At 49.9% G+C, this 20,685-nt stretch overlaps 5 protein-coding genes across 7 annotated transcripts; 3 read left to right on the plus strand and 2 right to left on the minus strand.

Annotated features, from left to right (window-relative positions):
- Positions 1 to 2,564: 2,564 nt before the first annotated feature.
- On the plus strand, positions 2,565 to 3,893 carry PV07_10526 (uncharacterized protein; the record flags this gene model as incomplete). The annotated part of the gene is made up of 1 exon (XM_016397861.1): positions 2,565 to 3,893. The coding sequence occupies one exon, from the start codon at positions 2,565 to 2,567 to the stop codon at positions 3,891 to 3,893; it is 1,329 nt and encodes a 442-aa protein (XP_016245052.1).
- A 725-nt stretch (positions 3,894 to 4,618) lies between these two features.
- PV07_10527 (uncharacterized protein) lies at positions 4,619 to 6,640 on the plus strand. The gene is made up of 3 exons (XM_016397862.1): positions 4,619 to 5,348; positions 5,524 to 5,651; positions 5,713 to 6,640. The coding sequence occupies exons 1-3, from the start codon at positions 4,692 to 4,694 to the stop codon at positions 5,753 to 5,755; spliced, it is 828 nt and encodes a 275-aa protein (XP_016245053.1). The 5' UTR covers positions 4,619 to 4,691; the 3' UTR covers positions 5,756 to 6,640.
- Positions 6,641 to 13,566: 6,926 nt separating this feature from the next.
- Positions 13,567 to 16,194, minus strand: PV07_10528. Of its 2 annotated transcripts, XM_016397864.1 has the most exons (7): positions 15,833 to 16,194; positions 15,371 to 15,748; positions 15,261 to 15,319; positions 15,189 to 15,198; positions 15,091 to 15,139; positions 14,819 to 15,042; positions 13,567 to 14,764 (listed from the first exon to the last, which is right to left on the minus strand). In XM_016397864.1, the coding sequence occupies exons 2-7, from the start codon at positions 15,423 to 15,425 to the stop codon at positions 14,052 to 14,054; spliced, it is 1,110 nt and encodes a 369-aa protein (XP_016245055.1). In that variant the 5' UTR covers positions 15,426 to 15,748; positions 15,833 to 16,194; the 3' UTR covers positions 13,567 to 14,051. The 2 variants fall into 2 exon arrangements, with proteins under 2 accessions (XP_016245055.1, XP_016245054.1); XM_016397863.1 differs by having other exon boundaries at positions 15,371 to 16,194.
- A 530-nt stretch (positions 16,195 to 16,724) lies between these two features.
- PV07_10529 lies at positions 16,725 to 18,524 on the plus strand. 2 transcript variants are annotated; one of them, XM_016397866.1, is made up of 4 exons: positions 16,725 to 17,001; positions 17,074 to 17,104; positions 17,162 to 17,296; positions 17,367 to 18,524. In XM_016397866.1, exons 1-4 carry the CDS (start codon positions 16,836 to 16,838, stop codon positions 18,241 to 18,243), a joined length of 1,209 nt encoding a protein of 402 aa, XP_016245057.1. In that variant the 5' UTR covers positions 16,725 to 16,835; the 3' UTR covers positions 18,244 to 18,524. The 2 variants fall into 2 exon arrangements, with proteins under 2 accessions (XP_016245057.1, XP_016245056.1); XM_016397865.1 differs by having other exon boundaries at positions 17,074 to 17,296.
- Positions 18,250 to 20,306, minus strand: PV07_10530 (uncharacterized protein). The gene has a single exon (XM_016397867.1). The coding sequence runs from the start codon at positions 20,098 to 20,100 to the stop codon at positions 18,892 to 18,894; it is 1,209 nt and encodes a 402-aa protein (XP_016245058.1). The 5' UTR covers positions 20,101 to 20,306; the 3' UTR covers positions 18,250 to 18,891.
- Positions 20,307 to 20,685: the final 379 nt, after the last annotated feature.

Raw genomic sequence — 20,685 nt, forward strand, 5'->3', positions numbered from 1 at the left:
GTCTAGAAGAATGCATCAGCATGCACCGTTCACATACACGCACGACATAGTACCAACCTTGAGTAGCACCGAGCTAGCAATCCTCAGTGGTTCTTTGACGACCTTTAGTTCATTTAGGTCGATTTTGGAAACTTTTCTCATCCTCCCGCTTGCAATCCTTTGCAGAACTATTTGTCGTCATATGGGGTCTCTTTTTGTAGGCTCCGCAGCAAGGTCGAAACTGGTCCGCGTTTGTAGGGCACTGCCAATTTGGATGGAGATCATTGCCGCAAAATTTGCACTCGAAGGTCTCTTCCGCAGGCATATCGCCTCTGGATTGCTCGGTGGACATTTGACAGGTAGTGGGAAGTTGAGAACTTTTCTGGTGTGCTTGTACGTAAAAGGCATAAAGGATAGAGCCGAGGCGAATACGGTTGATATAGTTGAATTTCGTGTGTAGGGCTCCAAGCTCAGCCCCCCTACAGCCAGAACTTGACCAGGAGGGCCGCAGAGAGGACAATACCCATCATCCACATAGGGACATCTTCCGTGTTCGTATACGTAAGCTCATGCACTGATGGCCCCCGAGTGACTTTGGCCACTTATGGGTTACGCTTGTACTTCCAAGAGAAGGATAAACAATGGGAAAATGCAACCCCTGTTATTGGGACAGGACTGGGTGTGTTGCAGGAGAGCCCGAATAGTAGGGCCTTTTCGACGCTGCAGCCACGTCAACTTCTCCGCCTGCTACCAAGGCTACCAACCGACTTTCAAAGGGTGGTTGCCATGATGGTCACCGCACAGGCAACAACGATGACCAGCCTCTCAACCGGTGAGGCATTTAATGGTTTAAAGCACAGTGAGGTCCAGGCTTGGTACAGGTTTTCGCTCAGTGGTGTATTAAGACCAGCGGACCATTTGCCCCTGACACTTCCTGCCTCCCTGTCGGTATTGCGCTCTGGGAAATGGTTGGCTCTCGATGATCGATAACAGCCACCCTTCAGTTTCATCATCTGCTCTCTCGACGAGTTGCCTTAGTCACACCCTGGACTCCACAAGTTGAGGGATTGGTGGTGTCCACCCCTCGCCTCCCATCCACATGTTAGCGGCAATTGGGTGTCAAGCTCCAGCCTCTGAAATTCCTGATCATTCAGTCAAAGATGTTGTCGTATTCGAACCCTTGTCGGCAGAAAGGTTTACTGAACGTTTTCCGGAGGTGCTGATATTCCGGCTGATGCTCATCACGCAAATTTTGCGAGGAGAGTTCCAGGGAAAGCATCAAGGTCTAGTGCTCGTGCATCGACAGCCCCTGAAGGACAAGGACAAGTTTCACCTTATCAGTTGCGCCGCTAAGAACACCGTGGCAGTCAGGCCGAGTAACTTGAAAGTCAACTTGAATCATATTTTTAAAGCGTCACCGGCGCATCCCAGGAGTCGCGACGCTACATTGAGGTTCAGAAAGAGAAACCCTTTTTCTGCCGAGGTTGTGCGAAGGTTCATACGTCGACTTCTCACTAGCAACGAATCTTTGTCAGTTACTTGGCTTGCCCTTGCGCCAAAGCCCTCGTTCAGCTCAAGTTAACGTGTAGCCCGAAAGGGCAAAGCGGAAGTATAATCGGAGAGAATTTATTGTCGCAACGCGAAGGACCTTCTACGGCGGCACAACCTAAAGGCATCCTAGCACAACCTGGACCAGCGAAAGAGATCAACAATGGTGACAACTCAGGCCCAGACATGACTATCTCCGAGGTCGATAGGCTATTGGATGTTTCTCAGCCGTCCTTCTTTAATCACCTGAGGCGTCCTTATGTCCTGTGCCTGTGTGCGCTCCAGGTCTTGGAGCTGGGGAAGGATATCTCGAGCCTGTCGAACTAGGTTCAAAACAATCCACAAAAGTGAGAACCTTGGTCAGTTGTGTAGATCGAGCCTGTGCATCGATGATCCGTAAGGGTTCATAGGTCCAGCGAGGCCCTGCTGGAGGAGGCAAATTTTTGTATGGTGCCAGGAAGAGCCACCCTCGAATTCTTCGAATCGTCCCAGTCAAAGACGTTGTCACGCTATGATTCGTTCGCATCAGCTCTTCTTCGACGCCTCTTTCGGTCACGTCTACCTGCAAGGGCCCGCTGCGTCGTTTGCTCCTCAACGTTAGGACAGGGCATAGGACAGGATATGCTACTCTTGAGCAATCAAGGTATGCCGCTATGCCACCCATAGCGGGGTCCTACTCCACCAGACATCTCAGTACTATCTCTCGGTAACTAACCGAGCGGTGACCACCCTCTCTTACAATACTGGAGGATGGCTGCTATAGTTATCGAGAGCCAACCATTTCGCAGGCACATACCGACAGTGAGGCAGTAAGTGTCAAAGGTAGATCGTTAGCTGGGATTCGCATTACTGAGCGCCTTGCTGGTTGAGAGGCTGGTCACGGTTGTTGCCTGCGCGACGACCGTTACGGTGACCACCCTTGAAAGTTATTGGGCTGAAAGACGACGTTACAACCAGCAAAACAAATAAGAGTCTGTAGAGATATAGGCGGAACAATGTCCTGGGCATAGTGAGTGAAATCTCTCAATCAGCCAAGCATGTCGTTAGCTGGCGTCTCCTCCGCCACCATCAGTGACCTTGATAGTTACATCTTCGACGACTACCAGTTCTCTTTCGACTCTAGTTATATCCTTCAAGACGAGGCCTTTAGCTTTGACCCACCACAGAATCACTCAGCACTCAATGACTACCAAGTCTACAGCCAATCCAACGACTATCCTATGTCGAAATGGCCTGAGTTCGAGCGTGTGGATGACTTAAAGCCATCTACAGAGAATCAAGTGAAGCTCGGCTCATGCGACATAGACATATTCAATAGTCAGGTAGCACCGCCACGTTCCAACTCTGCTGCCAGCACCGGCTCCAAAGAGGACAAATTATCTCTCAAGCCTCAACCGTCCCAACCACTACGAAAGCCAGGGAAAGGTCGGCCGAGGAACTCGGAGGTAGCCATTACTCCTTCCAAGACAACAACAACAGCGGGGCGCAAGCGAAAACCCACGCGAAAGTCACCCACCACCAGCGAAGTAGGAGACTCGCCAGAAGAGAAGCGGAAACAGTGGCTCGAAAAGAACAGACTGACTGTTGCAAAGTGCAGAAACAACAAGAAAGAGAGGACGGAAAATTTACAACGTGACTTGCGGGAGAAAGAAGATAAGAATGCGTGCCTCAAGGAGCAGGTGATGCTTATGAAGGACGAGATCCAACAGATGAATGCGATCCTTGTTGCACATGCAAACTACGAAGGATGCAAGTTTCGCGAAGAGACCCAGGCCCAGCTCAATGCCCTCACCAACGACTTTTCCACCGCCCACCAGCCATCCTTCCAAGAAACCATTCTCCATCTGCCTTGGGCCAATTCCATGGGCTACAATCAGGAGCTACAGAAGAAAGAGAGGTTGATGGCGCCGGACCACCGGGAGAATATGATGGCCGACCAAGATGGACGCATCGAGCCTCTCACCTCGAACACTGGGGACAATTCGCCATGCATGCAGAAACAGTGCGCGCCTGTTCACAGTCCTCAACCGCCCGCTCTCTGGAATCAAATTCATCCTTACCCTTTTGTGGACCAGTCGACGCACGGTAATCAGGCTGGTATGCAAGACATCACCCCTGACTTTCCAGCTCGCGTACCCATGATGGAGACAGTGGCGGAGGGAGCGTCGAGATATCGATGCGACCATATTCATCCCCAAACGGGCAAACCTTGTAACTTGGGCTTCTCTCAGCGCCAGAATCTTACGCGGCATAAGAGAACCATTCACGAGGTCGATAAGCTGCGGTGCCACCTGTGCAAGAACACCTTTGGGCGAGGCGACTCGTTACTCCGCCACACACGCATGGTTCACTTAGACGACGAGTAGGTGGACAAGCGAAAGCGTAAGAGAACGGCTAGAGCTTTTGAGCTCTAACGGGGAATTTGGCAGATCGCGGCGAAGAAACCATGGTACTGGTTACAAGACAGGCAGCCGCTATCACTATGGACAGCCAGGCGAAGGAGTAAGCTAGTTAGGCCACATATCCAGAAAGGATCACGACTTTATCGACAATCGATATAGGGACGTATGTGAGCCAGCCAATGTGAACTTAAATGAATATTCGTGGCAGGCACCTAAGTCAACTGGTGCAGAGTCATCAGACTGTAAAGCAACTCGTCGAAAGGAGAGAAGATGTTCTCAATATGGGGATGGAGAGTATCTGTCGCCGCCTTCCTCTTTCAGCAACGAGGATGAAGACAACTACTTGTGCATCATCTGCGGGTATCCCTTCCAGTAACGTCCCAACTCAAGCAGATGGGGAGACCTCCCTTGCTTGGCGAGAGTTACATGATCAGTCGCCTGCTTCATATGGTGTTGAAACCTTCAATGGTTATGTCGGCAACACTTTACACAGGCAGGTTATCATTTTCAATCTCTTTGCTGCTCCTTGTGTCCCTATCGCAGCCTGGTCACGTGCCAAGAATGTTCAGTCAACTGAGACGAACTGTAAAAGCAGCCACAGCTCCTGTTCTTTGTGGTATAGTGTCAAACGATCGACCCTTTGCTGCTTCAACCACATCAAAAAGTCAAAGGAGACGTAACCAACGCACCCTCAACTCAACAATCTTTTGCATCCCTTTCTAACAAGCATGAGGAGAAAGCCTGGCAATATATCCCACCCTCATGATTGTGCGCAGCAGGAGAACGCTGCTCTACTCACTGGGAGTGATGATGCTCCTGATATACATTCTGCATCTGTGGAAGACGCCCTCGCGGCCGTTGCCGCCCATGCCAGGCACCTACCAATACTTCTCGGAGATCAACTTCGAGTACTACACACATAGCTTCGGCGCTATCAGTCATTGTGATCCGAGGTTTGCACCCTCCCAGGCTCCGGGCATCGATGAAATGAAGAAGGCGCTGTTCGCGCTGATGAAGACGTACGCCACAACGATGAAGGAGCTTCACGCCGAGAGTTGGATCGCTCACGGCACCTTGTTGGGGTGGCACTGGAACCAGAAGATTTTACCCTGGGACAACGATATCGACGTCCAGGTGTCGATAGAAACACTGGCGGCGCTGGCTGCCGCCTACAACATGAGCGAGTACCAGTACCCGGTGGCTGGGGAGGACAGGCCTCGAACCTATCTTTTGGATATCAACCCGCATTACACCATCGCGTCACCACGCGACGTGGCGAACAAGATCGACGGCCGCTGGATCGACACCACCAACGGTAAATATATCGATATCACCGCCGTCCACGTCAGCCCGGGAAAGACGGAACATACTTCGTTCGACCAGTGCGTTTTCTTCTCCAAGGATGGTCATCGATACCGAGTATGTATCAAAATCGCAACCACTGTCCCTTCCCCCTCTCCTCTCCGGGGGGCTCAGGGCGGCTCACCCCCTCTCTTCCCCCTACCCCCAAGCGCCCCCGGGGGCCGGGGGGCCTGGGGGTCCCCTCTTCGGGCTTGAAATGGACGAATATGGAGCTAACGGCGTCGAGCCAAAGAGGGAAGATTTGTTCCCCTTACAGGATACCACTTTCGAAGGCATTGACGTCAAAGTCCCGCGCGACCCAGCCAAGATTCTAGCCGAGGAGTATGGGAAGAGGTCACTGACCAAAACGCGCTTCCATTGGTACGATACATCTTAGCGCTGCTTCTCTGTGCTCTCAAGTCTTTCTAATATTGGCTCACAGGCACCGGTTCAACAAAGCCTCGAGACTATGGGAAGCCGAGTAGGCTGGGGGTGGTTGTGTCTGGAGACCTCCGGCAGGCCAATCGATCCACCACACCCCGATCTGGTGTCAGTGATCCTCTCTCACGAGCACAATCCCCGCGCCAGATGAACCCCCGTGATGCCAGCACCAAGCTACTCGGATCAGAGGCTCACTAGTCACCACGGTATGATGGCAACCCCCTTCATATACAACCGGGTGCCCCTCAAGGACGGCTGTGACGACCACTCCGTCCGCATTACACCCATGAACAGAATGACAAACCTTCGAAAGAGGAAAGAAAATGGTACACGACTGCGGGGGGGAGGGAGTGTGATAGGGAAACTATGGCGATGACAATGACAATAACCGCCCCGAACTCAGCGCATGCCAAACAACATACACTTGCAAGTACCTCCACACTTGGCCCGACGCCCTTCTCGCTCAATCCAATCTCTACGAGCCAGCATAAGCGAATGATCTCGAATGTAGCGAACAATTTCGAATCTCTCCCTCATCAATCCTCGAGGAGACAGAGGAATAGGTCCCTTTCGCGCGTCTGACAGCCGTTCAATGTCCTCCCGATCTCGTTGATGTTGGGTTCGTCTCAATGTAGACATTATTGTGCATCGAGTAGCCAGACCTTGTCGGCAGAGTGAGTGAATGAATGAACGGGACGCAGCGCAAGGCGTAGGAGGCGTATCAAAAGGGTTTTGGCCAGGACAGAGTAAAGACATGTTGTTAGGCGTTGGCCCCCACGTTACACCAGCCAGGCAGATGTTGTCACTAACACATTCCCTAGCGCCCTAGGAGACCGGGATTCCAGGCGCTTGAAAATTTGACCCAATCACGAGAAGTTCCAACACTTGCGGTGGTTAAGCTGTGCAAGAAGGTGTGGCCACAGCAGTCCATGGTCACCTTTAACACGGTGAAAACAATATATTGAATTCAATCCGCCAGAGGGGGCACATTTGCTGTTGCGCTACAGCGTTGGTGCAAGGCAGCGTGGCGGCTGCGCAGAGAGCAGGCACGGGGATGGGGGCTGAAATTTGTCGCGCGGGGAAATGATGAGTAAAATAATAGCAAATTGTAGGAACTGCTTTCAAATGATGCAGCTGCAAGATTGACGTGGTCGCGTAAATCGGATGGTTGCCCAATGCATAACAATACGAATCCACGAGCAGCATTGGGCCGACATAGAACTGTTGCAGGTTAGACAGCCTCGTCCAATTTGGCTCCGGACCTCATATACGTCTGGCCCATGGCTAACGCCCCTCTACTCACTACTGCTATCGATTGAGAGGACTTCCGTTGCCTTGTCGTCATCTCCAGGCGCAGCAGGGGGTGTACTCTCCGGCTCGAGGTAGATTTTTCGAATGTCACCCTCTTTGACGACCCGCCTACACATAGGGCAGGTCTTTTCGCCGCCGCCAGGAGGCCACTGATCTAAGCAATCATCGCAAAACCCGTGGCCACACTTGGTCACAACATTTTTGAAGCTGTCAAAGCAGATATCACACAGCAGATGGCTGACCCGTTCCAACTTCTCCCGTTTGGCTTCCAGATCGTTGCTCAGTTCTTGGTTGCGGAGGCGGAGCAATTTATTTTCTTTTTGATACTGTTGCAGGTTGTTGTTCTGCCTTCGAAGCTTCTCTCGGAGAGTCGCAGTATGTCGTTGGAGGCGTGACAGCTTTTGGTCGTGCTGAGTGGTGAGATTTTCGATTTCTTCCTGTTTGGCGAGTAATTCGGTCTTATATTGTCGCTCCCGCCTCACGATAACTCCAAATTTCCTCCTAATATCCAAGGCGAAATCTAAAATGCCGCTGCTTTCATCCCTGATGTCGTAATCTGAATCATAGACAGACTGACTGGCTTCGAAGGGCGACGGCGCTCTAGGCATCTTGGAGGATCGTTCTCTTATGACAGATTTGGGAGTGATGAGACAGGGAGAAAAGTGCTCAGGCTGAGAGGGGAAGACGACCTTTATGATTGGGAAGATCAGTCAAGTCTTGGGGCAGGCATCCAACCTTGACCCGTCGGTCCCGTGTCGGTTCAGGGGTAGATCCATGCCTCCTTGTCACAAGTCCTGTCTGCGGTTGGACACCGATGAGCTTCGCCAATCTACGTTCGAAGTAGCCATTCGCCGCCTTTGTCACGCTCAGGGATGTGCGCAATCGGACCACGCACCGCCTCCATGTCCCGTTGGGCAGTGTCTCGGTCATTCACGCGTAGATGCTCTCAGTATCCCTATATCTGAAGGTGTAGCAACCTTTAGCAAGGCACAAATCGGCCTCCTAGTAGTCTTTCATCGAGGCCAAGGGAAGCTCACTCATGCGAGACTGACCCAACTTTGGCCAGTTTGAGAGGTCGGTGAATATAAACAACGACTGAAGCCTATTCTCTCTCAAAACTCTCACATACTATCATATCCTCGTTGGCATTCAGCTGTCGGACAATTGTCCTGAGATATTTCTGTACTCCTCAACCCTCCGCAGTATTTAGCCGACGGTCATCATAATGGCTGACTGCGAGGATCAGCGTCTTTACAAAATTCTCCAGACTTCCGAAGGAACGACGAGCCCGATTTCACCAATCCATGGGCCACTTAGATCTGGTTGAGCCAGGTGCGGCGTTGCAAACAGTGTGAAAGCACCAAGCTGAGCTTGGGCAATCATTGTCCGATATGACAGAATTCGTTTAAAGAAGCCGAACGAGTGGCACGAGAGCAAAGAATCAAAGATGAGCCAAAAGTCTATGAGCAAATGCTTGAAGTTGTCAAACAATGCCTAAGAACGAGCTAATGCTATTCAACCATATGACGGTGCGGATACAGTACACGAGCTGGAGAGGAGGCGAAAGGAAACAAAGAGCACGTCGTTCACACGTTCGAAGAGCTAATTGGCGTGAAGAAACTCGGTGGCAGAGGGTAGTGAAAGACAAGCCTGAGATGAAATAGCCCGACGCAAGGCAGCCGTCACACTAACAAATTCAGGTCTTTATCAAGGACATCTTGACACCTCGATGTGAAGGTCTAGACATGCGCCTCGAAGAAACCGCCCGTTGCGAAGCTATCTACGTCCAGTTTGTTTCTATCCCTGCGTGGTGCCGTTTACACCTCCCATTGAGCTTCCGTAACCACTGCGATCCTCCCGCAGCTTCTCGACAGCAAGTCGATCCCGAGAGTGCTAGTGGAAAAATTTACCCCAACCCATGCGTTCCTGTCGTCGATCAGCCGGGTGGTTCCACCAGTCCCTAAGGAACAATGGGCATTCACGGTTTTGAAGGCCCACGAAAAGCTCAGCTCTAGTGACGTTGGTCCGCGAGAACGATTGACCATGATAGCACCGAGATACTGTAGTCGTTGCGTTTTATGCTGATAAACTGCACTGTAGGAGCAGCCCAGCTGACACGACACGACCACTCGCCAACATCATCCTTGGTCGGGCTAGTTTCACCCGGCGATATCTTACCACCGGCAAGAAAGAAGGAGATGGAACGAGTGGAATTAGCCAGGCAAATCCGGGTACCTAGTCCCTGCAAAAGCGAGCACCACACGACCGAGGATGGGCAGCACTGCCAACACCAACACCACCTGCGAGACTGCGCAACCCACTGCTTTGCAGCAGGTAAAACATCGGTAAACCGCAACGTCACGTGCCATAACTACGCCAGCGCACTTATGAGATTTGGGCAGCCTCGCAGGCATTCGCGCCGGATCCACCATCGTTTTCTTCCTGCCGAACCATTGACCTCGAACCTATTCTAATTATAACCTTTACTCATGGGTAAAAAGCGAGGAAGACATTCCTAACACATAGACTGCGTCCGAAACGGCTAACGACTCCAGTACGGCAGAGGATCGGCCAGATCTAATGCAGGCTCTGATTAGTCAATATGCGGCGTCATAGCTCGAGAAGCTATAGAAAGACGACATTTTCAAGAACATAATCTATAACGGTAGTGACATTATAAGAGGTATTATAACATTTATCTAGCTAGGGTTTCCCGATGACCCCTATTAGTCGATAACAGAGAGGATCTAAAATAGTCGACCACCGCTTTTACGAGGCGCATAATTATCTATCTAGGTTAAACACACCTCCCGGCCTTAGGGTCCCTAGTTCTCTCTCTTCGCATAACCTTCTCTTATTCCCCTCCCTAGAGTACGGGGATAACCTTACCTTGATCTTTTTCCCTCTCCCGCTTCTACATAAGGCTTCCATAAGTAGAGTCCTAATAGCCTTTAATGAGGAATATATAAGTAAGGACCTTCGAGAACTCTAGCTATCTAAGATATATTCCGCTATCCGGAAACGTCGCGATATATAATGTTCTGACAACATCACTCCATTCGGGATTATTAATATCTAGAAGTGGGAACTTCGTTAGTATCCTATTTTATATTAGCCGAGCCTCCACCGTAGTATCACAAACGGGACCTGGAAGCCGGGCACAATCAAGATCGCGCCAAGCCGGACCGCGCTAAGCCACTTTAGGCCGCACACAGTCCGCATGAGAAAAGCATGCTTCTCGCATCCGAGAAGCATCCTCTCCTCATACTATGAGTCTTTGTCACTACTGGATGTAAAAGGATACTTATTACCACGGAATATATCTATCGCTGAGTACTGCCTATCTCTAATAAGGCATCCTTGATACGTAGCTTATGCGAGAGACTTACTATAGTAACGCGAACGTAATCTTCATCGTAAGAGGCACTAATCCATCATCTTTTAACACTTTAAGCGAGTCCTCCAATTCTAGTAGACTCTTACCTATATACTCATCCTCTTTAGAAAGAGAAGTCTTATATAAGCAGACTCTACGTAGCTTAATACATCTTAGACATAGTTCAGATCCAATATACTGCATCGGCATGATCAATATAAGACTAATCTAGAGCGTAAGTGGTGGAAAGGCACATACCGCTACTCCATCTTTCTAGCACCTTTGGTAGACCTGACCCATATGAGGAGGGTAGCGCATAAGGCGTTAAGTACGTCTCAAACACTGTCATCCTTAACACGGTACCGCATATACAGCGCCGGACTCGTCAATTATATTGATTACGGACCCACGATCAGGTATTGCACAATCTGGAATGTATGGAACATTCTGTAAGGAACTAAGCTATAAATCTGCCCAAATAACAGTTCGATCACTATTTAGAGCAGAATTCGCCTAGCGAGTATAAAAGTAAAAGGAAATAGAGTTACTTTTCCTACTTTAAACATATACGCATTGAATAGAAGGGTAGATTAGAGACATATAGGAGTTCTCCTTTACGGCCTTATCGGTTTAGCCTAGTGACATTTATGTAATAACTTATAAAGGTGGCTAGGTTCCATTAATTTCGATGCATTAGTTAAGGTAGGTCTAGGGTTGCCCTATCGTAGCTTACTAGTTATGTTCATAAGGAACGAGACCATCTGTACGAAGTCTCTTTAAACCTCGGACCCACTCCCAGCTTCTGTTACAGGCCTAGTTAAAATAACACTCGAGTCCCTTTTCGTCTAGTAGTATCCTAGATACTGGAGCCTATCGTCTAAGAGGAAGGACGAGGGGTAAGGAATACGAAGCTATAGTAAGGCACCGAGTCGAAAGGAGATGTTGTCTCAGTATGGAGAGGACCAATAGGCATCCCAATCATAACTATCACTCTTTCCGTACGCATCTAAAAGCTAGTCATTGTGTGCTACGGGTCCGTACTAAAGTGGATTATTAGCTTAAATTGATGGCTAGTACTACTGCAATATAATCCGTCAGCCTTAAACGCCTCACCGGTTAAGGCTATCTAGGGTCGTTATCTTTACGATAGGGCGTTGATCCTTATTTCATCTACCTCTAAGTATACTCTCATCCCCAACATTAATTAGTTCCCGCTTCCATCAAGCTCTTTTGAGGCTTTGTCAACTCGAGGGATAACACTCTATCGCGATGCTAATCGAAGACTCGAAAAGTAAAGTCCTACCTCCCAAAATCGTTGACAAAAGAAAGGATAAGACCATCACTTCGACACAAACAGATCTATTCTTAGGGAAGGCAGAAGAGAAAACGATTAAGACCATTATCCGTGGTTCTGGAACTAGATATGAGAAGGACCACACTTTTCACCGTTGGTATGTCGAGCAACCTAATGTGGTGGTGGTATCGGCTAACACGTTTTAGACTGCTAGCAACGCATCCTGCACTACACCCAGCGGAGGCGGACACGACCTCGCCAATTTGAGATTCAGACAGTTCCGAGCACCGCGAACACTGCAAACGCTACGGATGACCAGACACCGATGATTCGCAAGCGGAAGACTCCTAGCAGAGATAACATCCTCGAACGAGAGCCTGTGGAGGAAGCCGCCGGATTCTCCAGGGAGCCTCTAGGGAGCGCCTCCATGCGGCAATGCCTCTGCTCTATTCATTCGGCCACACTAGGTGAGTTTCCTAACCCTGCCATTGACTGGTGGTTTGGAAGTTTTCTGGCTCGTCTTGCTTGAAACATGAAAGGTCGGATGGAATGATGAGGGATGACAAGTTGGGTTGGCTTATCCATTCACCTGGCTTCTGCATAGCTCCATTGTTCTGCGGATGATCCATTCCTAAGCGCGACAATTTTCTATGTAAATCTACTCATCTGACAGAGATGTACGCTGGCATGATTGAATCCTCCACAGTGTCACCATCCTTTCTCTTACCCACCCCGTCACTCTTGCCCATTCTTATTGTACACCATTTGGAAAGCCCTTACAAAGCCGTTACTATACTTGTACAACAAATAGGTTGCCAGGTCCCAACAGCTTTCTAGCTTGCTCGAGAGAAGTCTCTCTCAGTGCTAAATTTTCACCATGTCAACGTTACCCCAAGGACTGGTCCAGCCCAGATTCCCTATCGGTGATCCTACCTCCAACTCCGAAGCGATTCTGCTGTTTTGGAAAGGTTTAGATCGGGCACAGCTCTGGTCAACTGAAGACGAAGCTGATTTGGATTCCAGTCTACGCCGCACAGAGCAAGTCAATTTCGGACCCTGCTAGCATAAGAACTTGTAACCTGTTTTGGAGCTTTGGAGCAGCCACACTCTCAGGCAATCCATACCAACAGACCGTTTGGTAGGATTATGGAGACGGTGTCAACAGCATTCAGATACACCCCCATACCGCCGAAGACTCCGACCACGGGTCACCTTTGCCGCTCACCCACATTCTCGAAGAAGGTATGTTACAGCACGATGTGAGCACAAAGGCCAATTACATTTGTCAGCTTACGGTCACGACAGGGGAGGCTCTCGACGCCATTAAATTCCGGCATTGTTATTGCCAGTACCAACAGCTATCCCAAGGAGTAAAGATTCTACGGGGTGTTGATCCACAACAAGCATTCAACGAAGGCGAAATGCCGATCCAAGGTAGCATGTGCTGATTAAATCAAGAGACAGAATGATCCATTGGTCACTTGGCTGCTGCGCTCCTCGTTCTTCTTATCTCAACTTGTCCTACAGACTGATCGCGCTTCCCAACCACATCCTGCTGCAATATATCGTGGGCGACTGCCGCACAAACCAACAGTTTCCGAGATCAATTCGATTCGATTTTGACATGATGACTGCACGATGGATTTTGCAAATGTTGATCGTGACTCTCGTGGGCTATACGATACTCTCTCGACTCTTAAGAGGTATCTGCCTGCAATATGCCTCTCAAAACCAGGAAAGACGGCTCTACTTCAAACGTCTTTACATTTTAAAACCTCACATGTGGCCCTCGGAAGACCGAAAAACCCAGCTATGGATGGGTTGTTTTGGCGCTCCATTTTTTCAAAGACCGCGCTTTACAAGTCTTGATACCTCGCCAACTAGGTGGCATCATTGACGGCATTTCATTGGGTTGGAACTACGGTCAGTTCACGTCGAGTCCATCTTTAGCTCCTGTTTGACCAATGCAGCAACTATAATGAACAAAGTTTGCATCTGGATTGTTCTCCAACTGGCTCGAGACTTTACCATCTTCAAGGCTGCAGCGGCGACTCATATATCCCAATTCGCCCACCGGAACATTGTGGAAGCCTTCCACGCTCATATCTTAAATCTCTCCATGGATTTTCACCGCGCTGAACCGTCCAGCGAGCTTTTAGCCGCCCTCGAACCGAGTGGAGCTTTCAGCAATATTATCCAGGAGCTGGCTTCATCCAGGGGAAAGAAAACCTTCAACTTCCAGACTTTCTTATCCATTCGGCCTAAGCAAAAGCGACCGGTTCTAACGCTGCCTTCACCCAATCCCATGTGAGTTGGAGGAACACGTTGCCATACTTTCTTAGCCATCTGGAAATTACTGTTACTTCGGTGGGTACCCATTAGGTGGCATCGTATTGTGCCCGGCCCTCGTAGTAATGTTCCACAGTGCGCAGTTCGCTTGCACCTGACCACCCCATTTTCTCGTTAAGCTGTTTGTATTACACCCATTCAGTGCTATACCAAAGAACTCCTGGCAGTCACTTAGCTCCACTTCGTAAGCTGTGTTGACGTCACAGCCGGGATCGTGCGAGACCGAGAGCCAAAGGTCATTTTCAGAGTCTGGGGCGGTGTTGCCTGCCACGTAGCCCTTAGGACCATACTGGCCGAGGGTGCTATTGACGATCCAGCCGCTGTTGGCGATTTGGGTGCAATAGTCGTTTATCTGCGCGGCAATCCAAGCTTGCGTAGCGGGCGGCTTATCGGCCGGTTCACCAGCGCAGGTAAGCTGGGGCTGAGTTACTTGAGCAGCGAAGTCAACGTAACTGTCATCGTTGTCGGAGACTAATTCAAAGTCACCCGTGCTCTGATTAACTCCTGGTGGCGCTTCTGTGACGGAAAGCGTGCTGGTTGGCGGTAGAAGTTGTCCATTAAAGAGATCCTTCCAGTACATGGCCAGCATGAACTCAGCGTAGCTGTCTGCATTCAGTGTATTTTCTGTAATGCCTAGGCCACTGTTGCCTCTGGCGGCTTTGGCGCAGTCTTTGGGCCCATAGACGCGTCTCTTCAGCGCACCAGGGAAGCTCTGGTCCATAACTGCCAGACGTTAGCGATGCTAGTCAAGCGTAACGAGGAGAATGTTACGCATACTATGTGGTCGGTCTTGGGTGATTTTGACAGTATGCATCATTTCATGCACCAGATATGAACCACTGGTCCTCATCCAATCAAGTCCCAACTGAGTTATATCTTTCGCTTTTCCGTAATCGAATGCTTGCTTGTTGTCATTGATAGTGAAGAATGCACCGCAACATGAAATGCAAGAGACGGATCCCCACAGTTCCATAGTGTTATTGACATAGCAAGCTACGGATCTGCCTGAGTCAGCATTATATTATGCTGTAACGGGCAATGTCACTCGCCTTGGATCGTCTCCGATCTTGCCGTTACATGCGTTGAAAGGATCGTCACCTATCGGATACGTGAGAGACTTTCAGCGCAAAAATAATGGTTGACAAACAGGTTAGAGTCTGGTCATTAGAATCAGCAAACGCACAAGAAATTTGAGAATTTTGGCCCATGGTGGACTCACGATGTAAGCATCGAAACCCCATCTTGGGTGGTCCCAATTTGCTGCTGCCTCGATGTTTTCTGTTTAAGTTAGTTTATATTCCTTTGGAAATGGCTGCAATAAAAACGGACTCGTGATATTTAGAGCGTATGCTTGACGATCGTCATCGCCCAGTCCCGGCCACATATATAGGTCGGAAGCGTCGGTACCAAACTGGGGCCACTTCTGTGCCCCTTGAGCTATTTGCGTGGCATCGAGGACTGCTTGTTTATAGAAGTCAAAGCGGTTTGCGTACTTCTTCGTATCGATATTCCTTGTGTCGGTTTTACACTTCCCGCTAATAGCAAAATATGACTGAGGTTCGATGAATTCGAAGCCTTGTTCGATGATTGAGTTGCGAACTTGCTGTGAACGATCCTGCGGAGAAATACTCTGTCGCTCTGAGAGGTATTGAAGCTTCTCATGAAAAGGATATGCTTTGCTTGAAAGGAGAAAGAAAGAGAGAAATACTAAGTAAACAAGAACTCTTGAGTAAGCGAGAGCCATCAGGATGCAAAGGGAAGCAGATGAACAACGAGAAACTTGATACCTGCCCTTTACTAAAATAATCTTAAGACCTGATCTTTATATACGTTCATCTAGCGGCCGAGGTGCTGTTAATTGGGCCGTAGGGTCTCGCATGAGCCGCGCGACTCATGATGATATTGATGAAAGAATCTCGTCGCACGATAGAGGTCTTGTTGTGGTCAAGAAAGCGCTGCGTTCGAAACACTGCCACCGCGCTATTTATGAGACTGGCCAGCTTGAGGTCTGCATAGTTGAGGTTAACTAAAGTGATCGACGTCTCTCCGCCAGCGAAGAGCCTATGGAAGTTATAGTCAGTCGCAATAAGAGTTGGAGATGTCCGCCTCACACACCCATCGACGGATGAGCCTTTGAGATGTGTAAGCCATCTTTGCAAAGTTTGCGGATAGCAAGGCGCGATATGCAAAGGGAATTAGTAGCACTTGGTACGTGTGAGAAATATGCCAAGACACTAGTAAATGTAGCACTCCCAGGCTACATGTGATGTCATGCGCTTCTAAACAGGGTAACTTTTTGTGGCCTGAGTAATGCCAAGACTTGTAAAGACCCGAGGTACGAGGTAAGATGCGTACATCTTCGAAAGGTATGTAGTCAGACAGCCCCCTGGACCCTCCGAAATAGGGCAAGTCCTCCGTCAAATCACAGGATTTTCGACACCGGATCGATGTATCGATACACTACCGGAGACTGTATCGGATGTCTCACCGATATTCTACTTGTGACGATATTTTGGGCCACAGCTTTCCCAGCCTAAATGCATACCATTGGACCATTTCTGCGACATTACCCTGGGGCCAAGATATGCCCCACCATAACTTTGTGGCAATCCCCACGGTTTCAACAGAGTTTTACGGTACTGCACTGCCGGCCGCGGCGAACCGCGCGCGTATCTACTTGCCGCCGAATTTTTCAAGGACACATCATCATTATGCCGGCCTATTATTAGTTACGGCTCATCTTCGTCGCCTGTTCACGAAATTGCATTTGAATGCCATCAACTTCTGATTTCAGATGCTGCCACTGCTAAAAATGCCTCCTTTATGTTCACGAGTTGTGCGAAATTGGGCATGGGTCGTATTCGCCTTGATGACCCTGATTAGTCTTACGAGCCGCAGTCTCGTTTGTGCGACAGTGGTTTGTGCTGAATGCCGTCCACTTAGTCTCCAAGAAGCTCCCGGTATGTGCTGAGAAGGACAATGCTCTCTGTCTCCCAAATCATCCAATGCTGAATCTTGACGTGTTTTTCCAGGAGTTGGCTTGTCATTAGCACCTGGCTACGGGTATCTACCGACCTACACAGGAGAGATCGGAAAAGCAACCTTGCTGATCTGTTCCAGTTCCGTAAGCATTCGATTTGCTAATGGCACGTTTTCGGATGTTGCTCTCGTGAAAGGAACAGAGGCATACCTCCGAGCTATGAAGCGTTGGCAGTATTTTGTCTCGGATCACCCTACTGCAGGAGGCAAGCACGAGTAGGCGCATACCCCTCTCACAATACTTCTATGGCTTTATTTACCTATGCTCAGTGCTGACAGACAAAAGTTCCAAGATGAGCAACTCGTCCCTGGAACGCCTTCGATCCTGGTTCCAGTGGGGACTGCCAAACCCCGCGGGAACCCTCTATGAGTCCCTCGACGATTCTCTTATCCCTATCGTGGAGATGATGAGAAAACTTTACCACGAAGCGAATCAGTCGGTACCACTGACAAACAACAACGTGTTCCTGGCAGTCCCAGACTTACAATACGCTATGACCTATGAAACCTCGCGGCATATCGAACCGCTTCTCCAAGCAGCGGGACTCAACGGCCTCTTTTACTTAAGACAGAGCCAGCTCTCATTACTACATCTATATAACCTAGACAACTGCTACGATATTTGGCTAGATGAAGTCACTTGGGTTCCAGATGAAGAATGCGAAGAATATCACGACAGAAATATACAGTCGGTATTTTCCATCCATCTCGACGAATCCTCCCTGACCTTGCGATCAATGATTCGCGATGACGGCCTCTTTCCCTACGAGCCCGGTGACGTCCAGTACTTTTGGGCAGATGAGGGTGTCGGACAAGACAAGCTTGCTTATTGGGACTGGCTGGAGCATTCTTTGCGCGGGTTTTTGCACGACCGCGACGTCGCCTATGACCTGTTGTTACTCTCCGGGACGCAGGCCACGGCCCTGGACTTCCAACAAATTATACAAAGCGTGTTGAAGGACCATAAGAAAATTGTGCCTCGGGACTACCTGCGGAGGCCAATCGACCACACATATGCTGCTGCGAGAGGGGCCGCTCAGCTCGCGAGGGTGTACTTATGCAGCTCCTCATGTATGTCTGCCCCGTGGTGTCCGACCAGTAAGCACTGTAAGAAGTGGGCACGGCACCGGGACGATGAGGGAGCGAAGAAGATAGAACTATAGGGTAGCTTTGGGCAACAATGTGAAATTCTGGCCTTCTGTGATACAACCGTTAGAGGAGCCTAAGTTTATAGAGGTGTCGGAACGTCTCAATGAGCTCCTTCTATAGTTGAGTGTGTCACTTGTCGTGTAGGAGTTCAGTGACGACAAGCCAGCATCAAGTGGATGGGCGGTGAGGGAGGCCGGTTCAAGAAGAAAAGAATGGTATCCGAAAGTGTAATAGGGATACTAAAGCTGGGTTATCCTGTTCCGATTGACCGTAGTACTCTCATTTATGAATGGCATCAACCGAATGCTGAGCTGGTGCCTTCCCACCACTTCGGCGTCTCTTTACCCGAATGAAATCCAGGTCCCACGTCTTGTAGCTCGAGATTGTCGTTATAGGCAATGTTGCGATCTCTACTTGTTGGTGCTGAGAGGACTAGACGGTGTCATGGAAGATAGATAGGCGGGGTTACGCCATCCATTTGGTCTCGCTTGAAGAGGATGGTTGCAAAGTGTGGTGCACCTTAAGACATTTTCCGTGCGAACCGGCCTCATCATGACTCCTCTTCTTACCGATGGGGTGTTCGGATCGACTGAGTCCATCCTCTCGGCTTCTGGCTTCGTTGTTTGACGTCAACAGTATTTCTTGAAACTCCACAAGCCAATTCAAACCGTTCCGGCCCTGGCGCCTTTGACAAGCGTAGTGGGAGTGTGCGAGAGAGTGGAGTGACCCTGAGAGGTACCGTCCGGGACGAAACCCAAATTGAGGTAATTGGCACGACCGTCGAAGCGGATGGCCCGGCTCGCGTGGGCAATCTCGTCCTGGTGCACCCCCCGGATCTTGAAGTGTAGTTGCCATTGAGATAGTTTATCTGGCGGAGACGTCTCGTGGGTGACTACCGATGAAGGGACTGTTCCCTCGACACACTGCTGCGTCGAGATATTCCAGACTTGCACTATGTCATTGGACAAGCACAATATTATCTGTGACCCTTCCGGCGACAAAACTACCCCATTCGTTTCGAGGGGAATATCACTGCGCGAGTATTTCGGACGGAATATCTGTGCCTGGGCATCCCATTTGCTCACGGCTGGCATCTTTAGGCGCAGGGTTTTGCTAGACTCGTCCGGCGACTCCAATCCCGTGCAGAGGATACCAATATTGGGATCGACAAGGAAAAGAAGCTCGCCCGTTAGCACATCCCAGACAGCCACATATATATCGTCGATGCATGCGGCGACTCGAGACCCATCCGTTGAGAAAACAACTCTAAAGGTTGCCTCGGGTAGACATGAGCATTCACCGAGGACGGGGTTGTATGTTGTGCGGACGACCATAGGGCAAGAGTGACTTGTGCGCCGGTCCGTCTGTAAGGCCCACGTCTCCGCAATCTTCAACAGCCTGTCTTGACCCAAAGTCGGCATCAAGGCAAGTGCCACACGCGACCCATCCGGCGAAAATACCGCGCTTCTGACTGGGATTGGAGAGGTGTGTAGGGTGTGTCGACAGTCACCTGTCCTCAAATCCCACACCCTCACCATCTCGTCGCTTGCGGCCGACGCGACTTGCGCCCCGTTCGGCGAAAAAGCCACGCTCTTGACGGCCGTTTCGTCCGAAACCCCAAGTATGTACCGGCAGTCGCCCGTGGCCACTTCCCACACCCTCACCGAGCCGTCGTCTGAAGCTGATGCGACCTGCACACCATCTGGCGAAAATGCGATATGATTGACCAATTTACAATGGCCCTTTAACGTCTTTTGCCATTTCCCCGTTTTCAAACTCCATAAATGTATGTTGGAATCGTCAGCTGTCGCCAGGCAAGACCCATCCGGCGACGATATGAGGGTATCCGGTACGAAGACTGGTGCCTGCATGGTACGCGCGCGCTCTTCGCGCTCGCGGGAGGAAACTTGCTCGCACTCCCGAAGGCGACTAAAAAAGGACGGTGACGGATTCGAGCGTAAGAGGGAGCCTGGAGGCAGGCATACGGGAGGAGGGTAAAGAAGTTACAATCACGTTCGAAATAAGTGGCTATGTAAAGGCAGTGCTCACGTAGGGGGCCAGTTGATCGAGGGAGAATTTTCGTGACAGGCACCAGTGGACACGTCTCTGTCGGTTCGAAAAGAGGGTCTAGCGCCACGGTCACGTGCGGATGTATTTTTCTATATGTGACTGTGCCTGACAGGAGATTTAACTGTGGGCTGTGCCTTCAAGAATGATCGAATTCTCGAAAGACGTCGAAGGGCGAGGGAAGGAGGAAGTAGATATCCCGCGGAATCCTCGACGACGTGATTGAAACCGGTATCTCACGTACGAGGTTATTGGGGGTGTGCATAGGTTAAGATGATCCAGGGGTTACTTCCGTCAGGAGACGAGGCGTTCATGCATCTAACGGTTCTCTGATGGCAAAAACGAGAATTTATTGTGATAATAACCAGTTACCGTTCCGCGATTGTAAG

Source organism: Cladophialophora immunda (genome assembly GCF_000835495.1).
Source record: "Cladophialophora immunda strain CBS 83496 unplaced genomic scaffold supercont1.6, whole genome shotgun sequence".
Lineage (NCBI taxonomy): Eukaryota > Fungi > Ascomycota > Eurotiomycetes > Chaetothyriales > Herpotrichiellaceae > Cladophialophora > Cladophialophora immunda.